This window comes from Thamnophis sirtalis, unplaced genomic scaffold (assembly GCF_051295495.1).
Source record: "Thamnophis sirtalis isolate CommonGarterSnake01/CBP01778 unplaced genomic scaffold, rThaSir2_p1.2 scaffold_12, whole genome shotgun sequence".
Taxonomy (NCBI): Eukaryota; Metazoa; Chordata; class Lepidosauria; order Squamata; family Natricidae; genus Thamnophis; species Thamnophis sirtalis.
This window is the reverse complement of record NW_028261392.1, coordinates 39,236,824-39,257,825: the sequence shown is the minus strand read 5'-3', so window position 1 is coordinate 39,257,825 and position 21,002 is coordinate 39,236,824. Positions and strand designations below refer to the sequence as shown.

Here is a 21,002-nt window from a genome sequence, read left to right as displayed (position 1 = left end):
CACAGCAGTTTACAAAATAGAATCTGAACAAAAACTTAAAAACCAATGAAGTCATATAAACTATAACTATAAATATAAACACCTATAAAATCCATAAATTATAAATTATATCAGAATCTTATATGAAATCCACTTTGTCTTCAGCTCATTTGGATATTATGTTATATCACGATCCAGGGATGTGGTTTTTTGTTCGATCCAACCGCCCCTTTCATGAGGGAAGAAGTAAATTTCTTTGTGTGGGGGGGGGGGGGGTTGACAGACAAAAAGAGAGGGAGGGAGGGAGAGAAAGATCGACCAACATGAAACAATATATGAAGTGATGATTATGAGAAAATAAGTTACTATGGCAAGGGCTCCTTACTACAGGTACATCAGCCAAAACTGGAAGAAAGTCCCCTATCTGTGGTCTCCATCTGCTTACTAAGCAGTAGCCATGAATCTAGAAAGATCCCAAGTCATGTATCTACTCTTAGGGGAGTACCACTTTTCAAGAGTTATCGCCAAAAATGAAAAGGAGAGATTCCTTCTGCACAGAGGGCAACTCCATCTTGCTAGGGTTCAGTTTGAGACTGTTTCATCCTATTGAAATCCAAATAATCTGCAGACCCTGATTTAAGACTTCGCTGCATCTCCAGCTTGGTCCAACGTGGAGATATGTAATTGGGTATTGATGGTATCTCATTGAATTGATGGATGACCTCGGCTAGTGGTTTCATTTAGATGTAAAACAGATGAAGTGATAGAACTTGGCAGAAGTTGGTAGAAGTGCAAAAGTCCACAAGGCTGATTTCTTCTTACCCACCAACAATTGGTGGGAAAGTCACTGAAGTAGAAGTGAAACAATTGAAGCATAGCACCATCAACCTCCAACTCTTTTAGTTATTTAAGGAATTACCATGAGCAACGAAATGAAAAATCACAGAGATCTAAAAGTACCAAGGGATGCATTCCTCCCGCCCATGTCCCAACAGAGCTCATCCACCAAAGAGGTCAATGCTGTTTCTCTGCCATGAATCTGATAAAATGAGTCTAGACACTGTACTTCCTCAACAGAACTCTATATTTGACAATAGATCATTATCATTCTATTATTATTATTATTCAATTGTATCACAGCAGCCAGTTGTTTCGCCGGATTTGGCATTGGTTACTAGTCGGGCCCCGCCCAGGGGCCTAGGATGTCGTAATGTATTTTCGTAATATGCGTGCAGATCCAAGCAGTGCTGCTTTTTGCATTTGACTGATGGTGATTTTGTCAATTTTTAACTGTTTTAAATGTAATTCCAGTGCTTTTGGTATAGCACCCACTGTGCCAATTACCACTGGAATTATCACTGCTGGTTTGTGCCATAGTCGTTGAATTTCGATTTTTAAGTCCTGGTATCTTGTGATTTTTTCATGTTCCTTCTCGGCGACCCTGCTATCACCTGGTATTGCGATGTCTATGATTGTGACCTTGTTTTTCTCAACCAGTGTGATGTCTGGTGTATTATGCGCCAGTATTTTGTCTGTTTGTATGCGAAAATCCCACAAGATCTTGACCATCTGATTTTTGGTGACTTTTTCAGGCTGATGTTCCCACCAGTTTGTTGCTGTTTTAATATTATAATTTTTGCACAAATTCCAATGGATCATTTGTGCTACTGAATTGTTGTTGTTGTTGTTGTTGTTGTTGTTGTTGTTATTATTATTATTATTATTATTATTATTATTATTATTAATCTTTGGTGAGATTCAAAGCCTTTGGGGCTGGTTGGTAGCTTAACAGCTCAAGTCCTAACCAAGGACCTAGGAACTGTTAAGGTAACGTCGGAGGATATAAGCTGTTCCAAGTAGGGTGTTTTTTTGTAGAATCAGAAAGTTCAAGTCAGGTAAATTTAGAATTTCCAAATAGCGAGGTAGCCCTTTAGGTATTGCTCCAAGGGTTCCAATTACAATCGGGACAACAGACTTCAATTTGCAAGTCCCAGTACTTTGTGATTTTTTCTTGCTGTTTATCTTCAATTTGTGCATCACCAGGTATTGCAATGTCAATGAACCATACTTTTTTCTTTTTAACTATTGTTGTGTCAGGTGTGTTGTAGGCCATGTGCCTATCAGTCTGGATTCTGAAGTCCCACAAGATCTTGACTTTCTCATTCTCTAAAACCTTCTGAATCTGATGTTCCCAGTGGTTTTTGCTGTACTCAAATCCAAACTTTTGGCAAAATTTCCAGTGAATGATCTTAGCAACGCGGTCATGGTGTTGTAGGTAGTCAGTTTGTGAAATTTTGCTATACCCACTGATCAAATGGTCGACTGTCTCATCTTTCTTATTACAGAGGCAACATTTGCTGTTGGTGATAACATGTCGAATTTTTGCCTTCATGCAGTTTGTGGTTAAGGCTTATTATTATTATTATTATTATTATTATTATTATTATTATTATTATACAATTGTATCACAGCGGCCAGTTGTTTCGCCGGATTTGGCATTGGTTACTAGTCGGGCCCCACCCAGGGGCCTAGGACGTCATAACGTATTTTCGTAATATGCGTGCAGATCCAAGCAGTGCGGCTTTTTGCATTTGACAGATGGTGATTTTGTCAATTTTTAACTGTTTTAAATGTAATTCCAGTGCTTTTGGAATAGCACCCAGTGTGCCAATTACCACTGGAATTACCACTGCTGGTTTGTGCCATAGTCGTTGAATTTCGATTTTTAAGTCCTGGTATCTTGCGATTTTTTCATGTTCCTTCTCGACGACCCTGCTATCACCTGGTATTGCGATGTCTATGATTGTGACCTTATTTTTCTCAACCAGTGTGATGTCTGGTGTATTATGCGCCAGTATTTTGTCGGTTTGTATACGGAAATCCCACAAGATCTTGACCATCTGATTTTCGGTGACTTTTTCAGGCTGATGTTCCCACCAGTTTGTTGCTGTTTTAATATTATAATTTTTGCACAAATTCCAATGGATCATTTGTGCTACTGAATTGTGCCGCAATTTATAATCAGTCTGTGCGATTTTTTTACAGCAGCTGAGTATGTGATCAACAGTTTCATCAGCTTCTTTGCAAAGTCTACATTTGGCATCATCAGAGGATTTTTCGATTTTGGCCTTAATGGCATTTGTGCGGATAGCTTGTTCTTGCGCAGCCAGGATTAGTGACTCTGTTTCTTTCTTTAATGTACCTGTTGTTAACCATAACCAAGTTTGTTCACTGTCCACTTTATCTTTTATTTTTTCAGAAATTGGCCATGCAGTGCTTTGTTCTGCCAACTCTCCATTCTTGATTTTATCACATCTTTTCTGTATTCTTGTTTCGTCTGTTGGGCCTTCAGTAGATTTTTGTTCTTTACTTCGATTAATAGATGTTCTTGACTTTCTTTTAAATAATCAGCCAGTGCATGTTTTTCTTCTTCAACTGTTTGCTTCACTTGTAATAATCCTCTGCCACCTGATTTTCGGGGCAGATACAGTCTATCAGTATCACCACGTGGATGTAAACTGTAGTGCATTGTCATTAGTTTCCTGGTTTTTCGGTCCAAAAGGTCCAAATCAGCTTGTGTCCAGTTAACTATACCAGCTGTGTATCTTATAACTGGTATTGCCCAGGTATTTATGGCCTTGATTGTATTTCCACCGTTCAATTTAGATTTTAAAATTTTCCTAACTCTGTTGGTGTACTCTCGCCTGGCAATAGTTTTTACTTCTCCATGCTTGATGTTATCCAACTGCAGAATGCCTAAGTATTTGTAGGCTTCATTTTCTTTGCATTTAATTAATTGGCCATTGGGCATTTCAATTCCCTCACATGCAGTGATTTTGCCCCTTTTTATGGATACAGTGGCACATTTTTCCATGCCAAACTGCATTGAAATATCGGTGCTGAATACTCGGACTGTGTTTGTCAATGATTGGATTTCTATTTCTGACTTTCCATAGAGTTTCAAATCATCCATATATAGTAAATGTGAAATTTTTTCAGCTTCTTTGGCTGTTTGATAGCCTAATTTCATTTTTTTTAAGATTACTGATAGTGGGATCATTGCGATGATGAAGAGAAGAGGTGAAAGTGAATCACCCTGGAAAATTCCTCGCTTGATATTAACCATTCCGTAGATCTCATTCCCTACTGCCAACTCAGTTCTCCATTGTTTCATCGCCTTTTCAGTAAAGGATGTAATATTTTTGCTAATGCCAGTTGTTTCTAAGCATTTTATGATCCAACTATGTGGCAGTGAGTCAAATGCCTTTTTGTAATCAATCCAGACCATATTCAAGTTCGTTTTTCTGTTCTTACAATTTTCTAATATCATTTTATCAATTAGGAGCTGATCTTTCGTGCCCCTGCTCCTTCTTTTGTTGCCTTTTTGCTCTACTGGCAAGATGTTGTTTGTTTCCAAATAATCCATCATGTTATCTGCAATAATGTGTTTTGTTGGCTGGTCCACTTGTAGCCCACTTGTCGACGGATGTCCAGGGACCCCAACATCCGCCGCGGCCCTTGTTAACCCGCGCGACGACCGATACGGTATGGAATTCTTATTTGTTTTTTTCACCATATTGTATGGGTTGGCGGGGGTTTTTTTACGGGACCAGATGCCAACCTGACCCCAACCTTCCTCCTTTCTCATCCGGGCTTGGGACCGGCAACGGCGGAGTTATTATTATTATTATTATTATTATTATTATTATTATTATTATTATTATTATTATTATTATTATACAATTGTATCACCATGGCCAGTTGTTTCACCGGATTTGGCATTGGTTACTAGTCAGGCCCCGCCCAGGGGCCTAGGATGTCGTAATGTATTTTCGTAATATGCGTGCAGATCCAAGCAGTGCTGCTTTTTGCATTTGACTGATGGTGATTTTGTCATTTTTTAACTGTTTTAAATGAAATTCCAGTACTTTTGGAATAGCACCCAGTGTGCCAATTACCACTGGAATTACCACTGCTGGTTTGCGCCATAGTCGTTGAATTTTGATTTTTAAGTCCTGGTATTTTGCGATTTTTTCATGTTCCTTCTCGGCGACCCTGCTATCACCTGGTATTGCGATGTCTACGATTGTGACCTTATTTTTCTCAACCAGTGTTATGTCTGGTGTATTATGTGCCAGTATTTTGTCTGTTTGTATTCGGAAATCCCACAAGATCTTGACCATCTGATTTTCGGTTACTTTTTCAGGCTTATGTTCCCACCAGTTTGTTGCTGTTTTAATATTATAATTTTTGCACAAATTCCAATGGATCATTTGTACTACTGAATTGTGCCGCAATTTATAACCAGTCTGCGTGACTTTTTTTACAGCAGCTGAGTATGTGATCAACAGTTTCATCAGCTTCTTTGCAAAGTCTGCATTTGGCATCATCAGAGGATTTTTCGATTTTGGCCTTAATGGCATTTGTGCGGATAGCTTGTTCTTGCGCAGCCAGGATTAGTGACTCTGTTTCTTTCTTTAATGTACCTGTTGTTAACCATAACCAAGTTTGTTCACTGTCCACTTTATCTTTTATTTTTTCCAGAAATTGGCCATGCAGTGCTTTGTTCTGCCAACTCTCCATTCTTGATTTTATCACATCTTTTCTGTATTCTTGTTTCGTCTGTTGGGCCTTCAGTACATTTTTGTTCTTTACTTCGATTAATAGATGTTCTTGACTTTCTTTTAAATAATCAGCCAGTGCATGTTTTTCTTCTTCAACTGTTTGCTTCACTTGTAATAATCCTCTGCCACCTGATTTTCGAGGCAGGTAAAGTCTATCAGTATCACCACGTGGATGTAAACTGTAGTGCATTGTCATTAATTTCCTGGTTTTTCGGTCCTAAATGTCCAAATCAGCTTGTGTCCAGTTAACTATACCAGCTGTGTATCTTATAACTGGTATTGCCCAGGTATTTATGGCCTTGATTGTATTTCCACCATTCAATTTAGATTTCAAAATTTTCCTAACTCTGTTAGTGTACTCTCGCCTGACAATAATTTTTACTTCTCCATGCTTGATGTTATCCAACTGCAGAATGCCTAAGTATTTGTAGGCTTCATTTTCGTTGCATTTAATTAGTTGGCCATTGGGCATTTCAATTCCCTCACATGCAGTGATTTTGCCCCTTTTTATGGATACAGTGACGCATTTTTCCATGCCAAACTGCATTGAAAAATCGGTGCGGAATGGACTGTGTTTGTCTATTATTATTATTATTATTATTATTATTATTATTATTATTATTATTATTATTATTATTATTATTCCAGTCTGGGCATTATAATTTTCATTTCAATTATTGTAGGCAATGATTTCAGACAGGGGATTCCCATTCCATGACTATTCAGACACTACAGCAATGCTGATGATAATGATGATGGCAACAACAGTGATGATAAAGATTTTCTCTTTGAAGAAGTCATTACACTGTTGCTCTGATATGCTGTTTAATTAAAATAATGTATGAAGATTCTCAGTTATCCAGGTCAAAGGTTCTTTTTCAAAAGACAACTGGAACTTCTTCAGTTCTGACTGAATGGCAAGCATGGAATGCAAGGAATGTAAATCATTCCACCCCCTATCATTCAGTCAGAACTGAAGAAGCTTCTTGGATGAGAAGCAAAATGTCTTCAAGGAAAAATAGAGTCCAGTTGCCTTCTGAAAAAGCACCTTTGGGTCATTAAAATAATAAGAGATTTCTTCAGAAGTCATACATAAATGACATTTGGTTGGGTAATCCTCAGGTAGATGTCATTAGCCATTCTTGTCTATAAATAACAGGAATTCCAAATCAATATTCCTGAAAGACCTTTGGAAAGAAAAGTTTCTGTAAAGTATTATTTTTTTAAAGTTCACATTTTTGCCTATCCATCTATTACAGGATAAACTGCTGCTTCAGGGTCCTATCATTCTTAAAATCTCTAAAGGTTTTGTTCAAATTGTCATTTTTAATATGACAGAAGCAAATTATTAATTATAGTGGAGGCAATTGTGTTAATTATATTGACTTAATTGAATAATAAAATAAAATTTAAGTGCAAAGAAGTGACTATTTCTGTTGGCTAGTTGTCAACTTCCTCTTTGACCAAAATTTGGGAATGCAATGCCCAATTTAAGAGAGCCCTTATTCCTGAAGCAGTTGTGCAGTCTGATATATCACATGGAATTGGTTACAAGATTTGGAGGCTACCTTCAAATGTGTGTTTCAGCAATGTGCCCCCTCCAGTCCCACAACCCTTTCATGCAAATCATTTCCACCACTTCCTCATTTCTTCTGGCTTCTGTTTCACAGTTTTAGCATGTTTACAAGTTGTGTGCATTTTGAAGAAAGAAAGCACACAACTACCACATGAAAGTTACAATAAAATCATGTCACCCAGCAGTTACTTTCACATGGTAAACTGCTTGCGTGCAGTGATGCAACATGCAGATTAGCCAAGCTTGAACCACTAGATCTTTTTTAAAAATGGCTTGAAGTGTGAAGGGGGAGGGGAAGCAGAATATTCTTCATTAGACTGGCAGAAGAGATAAAAAGGTTGTTGTTGAGATATTGCTGATAACAACATTGCCACAGAGACAGTTGCGAACTCATCCATTTCTGTGAACATTTTTTGTTTTGCAATATTTATTCCGGTGGGTTAATCATGAGAACTGTCCTAGAATGAAATAGTTTATCTATTTTGAGGCTAGCACTATATCACACAAAAATAAACATTTTACTAACACTCTGGTGGGGTATTTTTTTAAAAAAGAAAAGATGTGTAAGAAAACTTTGAGTAGAGGCATAATTTGAGTGGATGAGGGAAAAAACCCAATAGTAAATAGTTCTTTAACAAATTTCTGCTTATATTGATTCACTTTTTAGAATGAGATGGGAAGCATATAAATTTAATTAATAGTTATATAATAATATTGAACCAGACAAAATTTGCCTCCAGCACATATTACTCCAGGGAAGTTGTGCATAAATACTTTTAGCCTAAATTGGTAACGCCATATGTGATTTTGTTTTAACGTCACCATGGATGGATAAAATCTGAAGAGTTATAGTAGGCAAAACACACAGGAGGGGATACGAAAATTCTATCATTTTTGCATTTATATCAGAGGTGGGTTGCTGCGGGTTTGTCCCAGTATAGGTAGTAGCAGTGGCAGGAGGCTCCGCCTACCCACTTGGACGCTTCTGCGCATGCATAGAAACATTGTGCGCCCAAAACGGTAGTAAAAAAAATGGCAACCCACCTCTGATTTGTATCACCAATATTTTAGACTTTGAGTGGGGAATCAGTGCTCCCCCCATGAATGAATCATGTACCAAGCATAGAATATGTCAGTTAACCACATCTGGATCAGGGGTGGGTTCCGGCTGGCACTACTTCCAGTTCGCTTTGTGTGCATGCATGAACACTGCAATAGAAATTGTTCTGTGCATGCACAAGAACTGAAAAACAAGATGGTGGCGACGACCAGGGAACCGGTCCAAGGGCATGGGTTGCTGCCGGTTCCAGCAACCCAGCTGCTAAACCATTACCGGTTTGCCCGAACCAGTCCAAACCAGTAGGAACCTACCACTGATCTGGATGGTCACAGATAACACCATCTCTGTTTGAATCCTGGCTGGCAATTAAGAAGCTTAATTGTGGGGCAGAGTCTTATTCAATAGTGTCAAACTGATTTTCTTACAGTATTATCTTTTTCTTTAGGCTAGAGAGATATTTACTCTAATGATCTCCAGATGTTTTAAATCAGTGGTTGTCAACCTGTGGTCTGTGGACCCTGAGAGTCCATAATGTCATCACAAGGGGGTCTGTGAAAGCTTGAAGAAATATTATGATTTAAATCTTGAGTTAAATCTTGGTGGTCTGTGGCCATGGCTCATGGTCACAAAAAGTATTTAAAGGGGATCTGTGGTGAAAAAAACGTTTTTAACAGATTAACAAATTGATCCTAACAAATAGCCATGCTATCTTAACCTTATTGGAGTTATTCTAATGTCTCTTAGTTTCCGTGATATAATCAACTCAGCAATTACATAGTTGTTTTACCTCATTGTTTTTTTTGTAAAGTCTTCCTCCTGCAGTCCCTTTTGTGAAGTTCCAAATCTTTACTTAGCCTTTCAAGATTTGTGGTGTGCTAATGATGTGCCTTACCACAAGTTTTTTACATGTACCCATACTTCCAAAAACAAATAAAAAAATACCACTCTTTCTAAAATAAAGGACTTTCCTTTTTCAGAAGACAGTTTATAGAAAAAAATGTGATATGGTTATCTCTCCACCCTCTGACTTTATTACTACAAGTAAATTGGCTGCATATAAAGAAACAAATAAAATCCAGATCGGTAAGTGTACATGCAATGTAAAGAAAAAATATTTTAAAGAGATTGATGCATAAGCATAGCTTTAACAAGATTTGATTTTCATCATTTATTGTTGTATATAAGCCCAACTATTGTAGCTGACCTTGGCAGTTGTTATATCTATATATGTTATCATCTCAGAAAAAACAGAAATGAAACTAAAGTAAAATATCTGAAAGATCTTGAAATATGATAAGACTGCAGTTAAAGATGTTATAACAAGAATTAAGATTTTATATTAAAGATTAAAACATGGGTCCTATTTGCTTACACAGTGACTCTACAACGTCTTTCATACATGTGTATATTTCATATATGTGTATGCCTCTGTAACTGATAAATGGAAGACTGCCATTTCTCTTGTACAAAAGGAAATGTAACAGAAAGGAATGCAAAAATGATGGAGAGGTTAATTAGTCTACCTGGGAAGGTGTAATCTTATCTGCTGATTCAAAGAGTAGATGTGGTGACAACAACATTTGGGAAATGTAGTTAGGTTTTTAGCTAGGAAGGGATATGCAAAGCAGATGTTCGCTTCTTAAGCATATTATTGAGAAATAGATGAATGTGAGAATTTAGTAATAATTTGGCTGATTTAGAGAGCATGTATATAAAGGAGTAGATGCGACTTATTAAAAAATTTGAGAGTATCCTCAAGACTTGCTTTATCTTTGAAATACTACCCTGAAGCACATGAGTGATCCTGATGAAGAAACGTCAGCTCCACCCTACTCGGGTTCAGCTTCAGCTTGTTTGTCTCCTTCGAACCCTAGCAGCTGTCCAGAAACTGAAACAGAAAACTTTAACTGCCATCCCCACAGCAAACAACATCCTTTCTCATACATAGTTTAGCAGATGGGGCCAATAACACTATTTCTCAGGTGTAATCTACCCATGTTTTCTCGTGTCATCTTTTTTCTCCTTTTCACAGAAAGTCTGTACCAAAAAATGTTGGAGTAGATAAATAATGTATTTTTATTGGTTGTCCAAGGATCTCTCCACATGGAATTATTCCTAATAAAAGAAATAGGTTTTTATTCATTCCTGTCTGGTACTTTCCTTATATGGTGTACATTCTTAGAACTACACCTTGTCTAAGTGTATACCCAGATGGATTTCCCACAATTGAACTATGTTGCTTGTTTTCTAAATCACTTCTGCAGTTGTGATGGTGCCATAAGGTGCTTCTTAAACTTCTCCAGGTTTTTGGAGGTCTAAACTTCACAGAAGGGCAACATCGGGCTTATTTTATTCTGAATTTCCTCTGATGCCTGTTGTATAGACATATTTTATGTATCAAATTCTAAATAAATGGATGAATATCCTTCTTTGACTGAAAATAACTGATCTGTATCTACAACATTGCTTCTACATCTTTCGCCAAAATACTCCTGAGCCAAAGTGATCAAATATTGGGTTGAAACAATAATAGAACTATTAGAACTTTGGTTGCCCTTGAAGCATGTGGGCCAAAATGTGTCAGAATGAATCAACTACAGAGAGTGAATAATACTCATTTTTGGCATAAGTACTACAACAACTGGTAACCTACTTTATAACTTCTCTGGCTTACAACTTCATATTCTTTTTTCCTGAGTTCTGCATAATCCTGAAATAGAATATTATAATCCACTGTATATTCTGTATGCTCTGTACATGCATGATATACATACAGTATGTAATTAGTTGTAAAATGCATGGCAATTTCTTCTTTGACATGCCATGACTTGTTTTTCTGTGGCAGTCAACCATTTGCATTTTGCTTTTTATCTTGTGATGAAAAGGGAAGTGCTCTCACTTCTAGACATTAGCAAATATATATTAATTTGCTTTTCAAATTTTAATCAGCTAGTATGCACATGATCTGATCTATAAAAAAGGAAGTTCTATACATGCTTAGCAAAAGTATTCTCTATTTTGAGGCCAAGTGCCTGTCAGTCTGGATTTTGAAGTCCCACAAAATCTTGACTTTCTCATTCTCTAAAACCATCTCAACCTGATGGTCCCAGTGGTTTTTGCTGTACTCAAATCCAAACTTTTGGCACAATTTCCAGTGAATAATCTTAGCAACGCGGTCATGGCGTTGTAAGTAGTCAGTTTGTGAAATTTTGCTATACCCACTGATCAAGTGGTCGACTGTCTAATCTTTCTCATTACAGAGGCGACATTTGCTGTTGGTTTTAATATGTTGAATTTTTGCCTTCATGCAGTTTGTGGCTAACGCTTGTTCTTGAGCTGCCAAAATAAAGCCTTCTGTTTCTTTTTTCAGTGCTCCTGATCTTAACCAGTTCCAAGTTAGTTTTTGGTCAAATTTGCCTTCAATACTTTTCAAATATTGGCCATGCATAGCTTTGCTTTTCCAATGTTCAGCTCTCTTCTCAATTACTTCTTTCTTATATTCAGCTTTTGACTTAGTTGTCTTCAAAAGGCCTCCTTTATTTACTTCCTTAATCATTGGTTCTTCACTTTTCTGGATGTAATCATTCAAGCTGTGTTTTTCTTCTTCCACGGTCTGTTTACTTGTAGGAGTCCTCAACCATCCTGCTCTTGGTAGATATATTCTGTCAACATCACTTTTAGGGGGCAAAGCATGATTCATTGTCATAGGCTTCCTTGTTTTTCTGTCCAAATTGTCCAACTCCATCTAGGTCCAGTCAATTATTCCTGCAGAGTATCGAATCACAGATATAGCCCAGGTATTTATGGCTTTTATGTTTCCTCCATTCAATTTGGACTTTAATATCTTGTGAATTCGTTGAATGTACTTGGCTGAGGTTAATTCCTTGACTTTATTATGCATTAAGTCAGAAGCCTCTAAAATCCCCAAGTACTTATAGCCTTCTTCTGGTTTTACTGCCTTTATCATTTCTTCATTGTCAAGTTCTATTCCATCATCTTCTATGACCTTGCCTGCTTTGGTTGCCATTGTTGCACATTTGTCAATTCCAAACTGCATACCAATGTCTTGGCTAAATTGGTGAGATTCACAGCCTTTGGGGCTGGTTGGTAGCTCAACAGCTCGAGTCCTAACCAAGGACCTAGGAACTATTAAGGTAACGTCAGAGGATATAAGCTGTTCCAAGTAGGGTGTTTTTTTGTAGAATCAGAATGTTCAAGTCTGATAAATTTAAAATTCCCAAATAGCGAGGTACCCCTTTAGGTATTGCTCCAAGGACTCCAAATACAATCAGGAGAACATACGATTTCTTTTTCCACAGTCGATCAACTTCAATTTGCAGGTCCCAGTACTTTGTGATTTTTTCTTGCTGTTTATCTTCGATTCGTGTATCTCCAGGTATTGCAATGTCAATGAACCATACTTTTTTCTTTTCGACTACATTGTGTCAGGTGTGTTGTGGGCCAAGTGCCTGTCAGTCTGGATTCTGAAGTCCCACAAGATCTTGACTTTCTCATTCTCTAAAACCATCTGTATCTGATGTTCCCAGTGGTTTTTATCTTGTGATGAAAAGGGAAGTGCTCTCACTTCTAGACATTAGCAAATATATATTAATTTGCTTTTCAAATTTTAATCAGCTAGTATGCACATGATCTGATCTATAAAAAAGGAAGTTCTATACATGCTTAGCAAAAGTATTCTCTATTTTGAGGCCAAGTGCCTGTCAGTCTGGATTTTGAAGTCCCACAAAATCTTGATTTTCTCATTCTCTAAAACCATCTCAACCTGATGGTCCCAGTGGTTTTTGCTGTACTCAAATCCAAACTTTTGGCACAATTTCCAGTGAATGATCTTAGCAACGCGGTCATGGTGTTGTAGGTAGTCAGTTTGTGAAATTTTGCTTTGGTTGCCATTGTTGCACATTTGTCAATTCCAAACTGCATACCAATGTCTTGGCTAAATTCTTTTGTGCTTTCAATTAATAAATTCAGTTCAGCTTTTGTTTTACCAAACAGCTTCAAATCGTCCATGTACACCAAGTGCGAGATTTTCAATCCTTTCTTTGCAAGTTCGTATCCACAGTTCACCTTCTTCAAAATGGTTGTCAGTGGTAGCATTGAGAGTATAAAAAGTAGGTGTGAAAGGGAATCGCCCTGGAAAATTCATCGTTTAATTTCAACTTCCCCCAGTACTTCTTCATTAGCTATAAGCTTCGTTCTCCAGAGGTATTATCATTGTTGTTGTTGTTATTTGCTATTGTTGTTGTTTTTGTTATTGACTTTTTCATTTTCACTGGTTTTTATTGTCCTCCGGCATAATTCAAGATGCTGGGTTTGCATCAGAAGGTGCACAGTGGCACATCTAGAATTTTGACTGTATGTCTACAGTGCCCATTCACAAGACAGCTATCATAATGAACATCCAGATACAAAACAACTATATGTCAGAATTCAAGCTAGCATGAACCATCCTATTAGAACTTTTGTGGAGCAAAAGACATTCCTGTAAATAAATATAATGCAAAAAACTATTGTCTTGCAACATATCTACTTCCTATTTTTTATTTTATTTTAGTTTAATAAAATAGGGAGTTGAGTATATGAAAGCACTAAAGAAGTATTTGGGACCACACTGATGTCCATGGACAATGGTACCTAATTGAATGCCACCCACTAAATGGACATAATCTGAAGCTACTGTATCTTCAGGAAGTCTTCTTAAAATATCCATTTAATCCAAAATCCAAAGAGATACCAGAAGAGTGAGAGGCTTTTAAAAATGAGTTTGCCATGATTATCCTTGTCTTACTTCTGGGGCCAGAGTTGGGTGTTTCTCTTACCTTATTTACATAGTATTTTTAATTTTTAAAAATGTTCCATTTAAATTCCCCCCTTCTTTCCATAGCTTTCATCTTTATAATCTATATCATTGTTTTATTATATTTTGTTGAATGCTATTGATCTGTTGCAATGCTACCATGCAATGTACAAATGCTTGGGAAATTTAATTTTGAGGTACTTAACAGAAATTTTGAATAAATGTAGTAAAAAAAAACAGTAGACTGACTAGTTAATTTAGTAAATATCTTTAGAAAGAAATATGTGACGGTCTTTAGAAAGGTGTACATGACATATGAGAAAGTGCTCCATAGAATTTGCATTTTCATTGACCTCTTTTCTGTGTGTTTCTATTTTATAGGGTACAAATTTAAGCTGTGATATACATCTTTCAAATTTTCAAGAAGAAAAAATCAAATATAGAAAATGTTTAATAATACGTCACTGGATAATGCAACAGTGGACATGCTTAAGAATTCTGATATTATGATCATCTTACCAACTGTGTATTCGCTAGTTGTTATCATCAGTATCCCTGGAAATACTTTCTCACTCTGGATTCTCTTCTTTCATATCAAACCCAGAACACCATCAATTCTTCTCATGATTAACCTCAGCCTCACGGATCTTGCACTGGCCTCCTGTCTTCCCCTTCAGATTATATACCACGTGAAGAAGAACAACTGGTCTTACGGCATACAGCTGTGCAGCTACGTCACAATAATGTTTTATGCAAACATGTATTCCTCCATATTGACTATGACCTTCATCAGCTTTGAGCGCTATTTGGGTGTAGTGCACCCACTGACATCCCAAAAATGGAGAAAAAAGAGATATGCAATTGCCACCTGCATTGTAATGTGGTTTTTTGTACTATTGTCCTTGTGGCCCCTTGCCTCAAATGACCTGACTTTTTACGTAGAAGAGCTGAACATTACAACCTGTTTTGATGTCCTTACATGGAATATGCTTCCCGATATTCATGCATGGGCAGCTTTCCTCCTGCTGCCCTTTATTTTCTTTTTCTTGCTTCCATTCACAGTTATAGTTGCTTGCTACACTGCCATTATTTGGAAGCTTATTAAGGCTTCTCACAAGTGTGGCAATGGGCAGAAGACACGGTCAGTCTACTTGGCTATAATAGTGCTCTTGGTTTTCATCATTTGTTTTGCACCCAACAATTTTATCCTATTGGTGCACATGGTCAGCCGTCTCACAAATAAAGAGGGTTACTATCATATTTACAAACTCACCTTGTGCCTTAGTTGTCTCAACAATTGCATAGATCCATTCATTTACTACTTTGCATCCAAAGAGTTTTATCAGAAATCCATGCAGGTAGTAGTACGGAAGGTGCTACTGAGTGATAGTTCAGAGACTAGAAGGAAAAGTATATTGTCTACCAGGACATCAGGAAGATCTCTATTAAATGGCCATAAGGATGGATTGGATGTGATGAGAACATGTTTGCAAAGGCATGAAAGTGTTTTTAACACTAATGCTCAAAAATGAAGACATTATTCATTCTATTTCATGAAACAAGCAAAGAATGGTTATCTCAAACAACTATTGTACAAGCAAGGTTGGGGAACTCTATTCAATACCAGGAAAAATTCTTGTCTTCAAATATGGCAATTATTATATCTATTGTAATATGTAGCAACAAGTAAAATGTAAATGAGCATTACCATGCCACAAATCCATAGCAATGACTCTGAGTTAGGTTCAAGTTGTATGCTTAGAATAGACACCCTGAAATCAATGTTGACTTCAGTGTGTCTAACTCTACATATGACTAAACCTGAATATACTTTCTTTGAGGAAACCCAGTATGTATTATAATCTTTAAATTGTACCTTAAGAAAACATAACTATTTTGGCAAAGTTACAACTTTTGAACTGAACTTCATCCTGTAGAATTGTTGTCAACACTGATCTGTTTAGGTTTTTTTATACAAAATAACTAGTCAATTGTCATTTTCTTGAACCTATCAGCTTCATTATGTCACATATCATTATCAGTTGATAAGTCCATTTCTTTTGACTTTGTAAATGTAATTTTGATTACCGTATTTTCACGACCAAAAGCCGCACCGGATTATAAGCCGCAGTATCAATTAACGTTAATTTTTCAAACTTTTTCCACATATAAAGCGCACCGGGTTATAAGCCGCACGTTTCCCGACGCTTCTGGACATCTGTTGCAGTCGTGAGGAGCGGCACGAAGGTTCTTGGTGCTCCAGGAAGCCCCGAAAGCAGCTGGGAGAGGCGCACGGCTTGGTTTCTCCTCCCTGGACGTCGCAGCAGCAGCCCCAAGCGCACCGATCTCTGTGTTTTTCGCATCGGGGCATGCTCTTGCAGCACACCCCGATGCGAAAAACACTGAGATCGGTGAGTTTGGGGCTGCTACTGCGACACCCAGGGAGGAGAAACCAAACCGCGCGCCTCTCCCAGCTGCTTTCGGGGCTTCCTGGAGCGCCAAGAACCTTCGTGCCGCTCCTCGCGACTGCAACAGATGTCCAGAAGCGGCTTTTGGGGCTAATGGGGATTGGATTTCCAGCTCGATAGCTTCTGGACGTCTATTGCAGTTGTGAGGAGCCGAGGAGAGTGCGGAGAAGAGCGCGCGACGGTTCTTGGCGCTCCGGGAAGCGGGAGAGGCACGCGGTTTGGTTTCTCCTCCCTGGACGTCGCAGCAGCAGCCCCAAGCACACCGATCCCTGTGTTTTTCGCATCGGGGCATGCTCTTGCAGCACACCCCGATGCGAAAAACACAGAGATCGGTGCGCTTGGGGCTGCTGCTGCGATGTCCAGGGAGGAGAAACCAAACCGCGCGCCTCTCCCGCTTCCCAGAGCGCCAAGAACCGTCGCGCGCTCTTCTCCACACTCTCCTCGGCTCCTCACAACTGCAATAGATGTCCAGAAGCTATCGAGCTGGAAATCCAATCCCCATTAGCCCCAAAAGCCGCTTCTGGACATCTATTGCAGTCGCGAGGAGCAAAGCAGCTGGGAGATCTTTTTCCACATATAAAGCGCACCGGGTTATAAGCCGCACTGCCGATTTTGGATCAAATTTTAGGATTTTCAGTGCGGCTTATAGTCGTGAAAATACGGTATGTAAAATTCCCACCACCATTCTTTTTCTCCAATGTACCAACTGGGTCATCATAATTGAATATATTTCAGGGATTTATCTGCTGAGTCATTTTTATGTTTAGTCTATTGAAGAGTAGGATTAGGGAGACATGATAGTTGTCTTCCAGTACCTGAGGGGCTGTCACAGAGAAGAGGGGGTTGATTTATTCTCCAAAGCACCAAGCACTGCCTTATTTTCCAAGGCAGGACAAGAAGTAATGGGTGGAAGTTTGTTAAAGACAGATCCAACCTAGAAGTAAGAAGAAATTTTCTGACAGTAAAAACAATTAATCAGTGGAATTGCTTGCCTCATGGAGTTGTGGGCACTCTATCATTGGAAGTTTTCAAAAACAGAATGGACAACCATTTGACCTGGATGATGGTATAAGAAATTGGACAAGAAATGGGACTAGAAAACCCCTTCCTAAGATTTTATGTTTTATGTCTTGCTTTATTGAGCATTTGCCTATTCCATGTTTCTTTGTATAATGTTCATCGTCTGTACTGCTTTTCCATTTAACATTTTTCAACCATTTTCAACATTGATAGTATACATTGTTTAAACAATTTTCTCTTGAAGAGAATAAATGTGTTGCTTTTGAATTCAGGATAAAATCATCCAAATGCTCTGCAACCTATTTTTTCTGGTTCAAAATTTCCTCTATTATAACACTTTCACTGGTAACCTTTTGATTAAGGTAGATGTAGCAGGTGGTTCACGATTTTCAATCTGTATTGATAAAATTTGGGAATTGTTGAACATGACTTTCAATGGTGAACTATATTGGTTTCAAAATATACTGTGAACCTAATTTGATTTGAAAGGACTTTCTATAGAAATATTAAGTTTATTGTGTATATTTATGTTCTGTTAAGGAAAAAATAAATACAGTGTTTCATTCAGTTTTAAAAGCTTGGATGGTAAAGTTTTCAAATAAGAATATATCAAGGCACTACTAAATCTGGGCCATTATATATTCCAGTGATGTGCGGTGAGGTTTATGGCTGGTGAGGCACTGATGTCACACACACACACACACACACACACAAACACACACACACACAGAGGCAGATGTCACACACGGGCCCTTCAAAGACTAAACTTTTTTTTTACTGGTGGGGAATTAAAACTCCCCTTTTCCTCAATGGGAAATCATATTCAGACAAAGAAAATTATGAAAAATATCCTTTCCTTTCTGAAGCCTGGCTCTTTCTCTGCACCTATATTGGGAGGGGGGGAATAGGGGAAATGCAAGTGGCGAGGCCAGCCCGCCCCCCTCTTGTCTCCCACCCCCCCTTCCCAACGGGACAAGAAGGCGGAGCGCTGGTCTTGCAAACGGGGATCAGCACACTCGCCGCCTCCTCCTCCCCGGGAGGAGCTGTGCAGCGGGACAGATGGACGGAGGGGGAGATCGCCCCTTCCTCCTCCGCGCCCCCAAACCCCGTCTTCCCTGGCCTGCACCCCTGCGCTGGAAAGGCGAGCAAAATGCACAACTCGATGCTATGCCGTGCAATGCAAGTGATGCAATGCAATGCAATGCAACCCGCCCAGGCTCCTTTGGGTTCGGGGGTGATCCGATCATCCAAATGGGGGGAACATGGGATCCCCGGGGCAGAGGCCTCCCAGTGCAAAAGTCTTCTGCAGCTCCGGAACGAACCTTCACCTTCCCCGCCAGGATTGCAAGGCTGGAGGCCTCGGCAGCAGCCACTCCCACCCCCAGCCGACCAACCCTCGGCCCATACCGCCAGTGGAGGGACCCGCGCAGTTCCTCTCCTCCCTGGCACCGTCCGGTGGGTGCGCGAGCGCTGGGTGCAAACGTTGAATGGCTGGCCCGGAAGGCATGCCGGCACTTTAAAGTGCCAGCAGGTTCGGCCGCCATTCAGCGAAACATGTTTTGCTGAATGGTGGCTGAGCTGGCCGGCACTTTAAAGTGCCGGCATGCCTTCCGGGCCATCCGTCCCGCTGAATGGCCGTCCCGGAAGGCATGCTGGCACTTTAAAGTACCGGCCGGCTCGGCTGCCATTCAGCGAAACATGTCCTGGTTTGTGGCCGGGCGGCATGCACTTTAAAGTGCCAGCGTGCTGCTCAGGTGGCATGGCTTTAAATAATAATAATAATAATAATAATAATAATAATAATAATAATAATAATCATAGACATCGCAATACCAGGTGATAGCAGGGTCGCTGAGAAGGAACATGAAAAAATCGCAAGATACCAGGACTTAAAAATCGAAATTCAACGACTATGGCACAAACCAGCAGTGGTAATTCCAGTGGTAATTGGCACACTGGGTGCTATTCCAAAAGCACTGGAATTACATTTAAAACAGTTAAAAATTGACAAAATCACCATCAGTCAAATGCAAAAAGCCGCACTGCTTGGATCTGCACGTATATTACGAAAATACGTTACGACATCCTAGGCCCCTGGGTGGGGCCCGACTAGTAACCAATGCCAAATCCGGCTAAACAACTGGCCGCTGTGATACAATTGTGTAATAATAATAATAATAATAATAATAATAATAATAATAATAATAATAATAATAATAATAATAAATAAAAAATGAAAAATAATGAAAAATGAAAAATAATGAAAAATGAAAAATAATGAAAAATGAAAAATAATGAAAAATGAAAAATAATGAAAAATGAAAAATAATGAAAAATAAAAAATAATGAAAAATGAAAAATAATGAAAAATGAAAAATAGATGTGCCAGCCCGAGTGCCAGCGGAGGCGGGTAAATACACACACACACACACACACACAAAATAAAAACAAATTACAATTACTAACATTACAAATAAATTGAATTCCTCCCCCCTGCCCCCTCCTTCTGACCCACATACCTTCCAGCTGCGTCAAAAATGCAAGATTTGGTCTAGCCAGGGCCAGGCAGGCTAGGCTAGTTGCTGCTAGAGTCACCACGTGGATGACTCTGCTTAAACGTTTTAATAAAGCCTCTAAAGAAAGTGCCCTCTGCAGGAGGAGGCAGGAGAATCACGTGCCTCATTTGCATAAGGAATTCTTCACTTTTTAACCCTTGGTTAACTCTTAAAAGGCGAAAAATTCCTTATGCAAAGGAGGCCCATAGTTCTCTAGCCTCCTCCTACAGTTATTACTAAGCAGATTCAGAGTCACTGCCACTTAGAGTCTGGCAGCAACTACCTTGGCCTTTTTAATTATTTTAAAAATTGTTTCCTTTTCCTAGGGAGACTGGTGAGGCCACACCTCCCCTGCCTCCAGTGACTGCACATCACTGACATATTCTATTAATCAAATTATTTGACTACATTAGGTTTAAAAAGAATATTCATCCAGTTCTCAGTACTAATCTTTAGCATTTTACAATCCAACAAGAAAAGAATATGGGATATGTTTCAGGAAATTTTATCTCACATATTAAATTTGGGGCTATGTGTCTATTGGGATTTATTTATTGAGAAAACTAAAATGGTGTCACTTCCCAATAAATCATATTCTTGGAAATTTGATTGACAGATAAAAGAAAAAGAAAAAAATGATGATTCTGTGATCTCATTATACCCAATTACATAATAGGAAAGTGCACTAATGAGTTTATACAATTTATTTTCAAGTAAATATGTTTAAATTTAATTGTTGCATTACTTTTTAAAATGAAAGCAGTAAATATGAACTTATTTTTTCCTAGGAATTAATTTTATACTTCTTTAAATATATAAGCCTCTCACAAAATATGTTAAATGCTTTGTAACTGTATCGTGTTGGAATTTTCTCCTTATTACCTAATTTCCTTTTGATATGTTGC

At 38.6% G+C, this 21,002-nt stretch overlaps 1 protein-coding gene across 1 annotated transcript; it reads left to right on the top strand.

Moving 5' to 3' along the window:
* The first annotated feature begins 14,442 nt into the window (after positions 1–14,442).
* Positions 14,443–16,247, top strand: LOC106542381 (P2Y purinoceptor 8). Its single transcript, XM_014058092.2, has one exon. The coding sequence runs from the start codon at positions 14,501–14,503 to the stop codon at positions 15,584–15,586; it is 1,086 nt and encodes a 361-aa protein (XP_013913567.2). The 5' UTR covers positions 14,443–14,500; the 3' UTR covers positions 15,587–16,247.
* The last annotated feature ends 4,755 nt before the right edge of the window (positions 16,248–21,002 follow it).

Excerpts from the sequence above, each read along its gene's own strand:
- LOC106542381 (XM_014058092.2), top strand. The coding sequence starts at position 14,501 with ATGTTTAATAATACGTCACTGGATAATGCAACAGTGGACATGCTTAAG.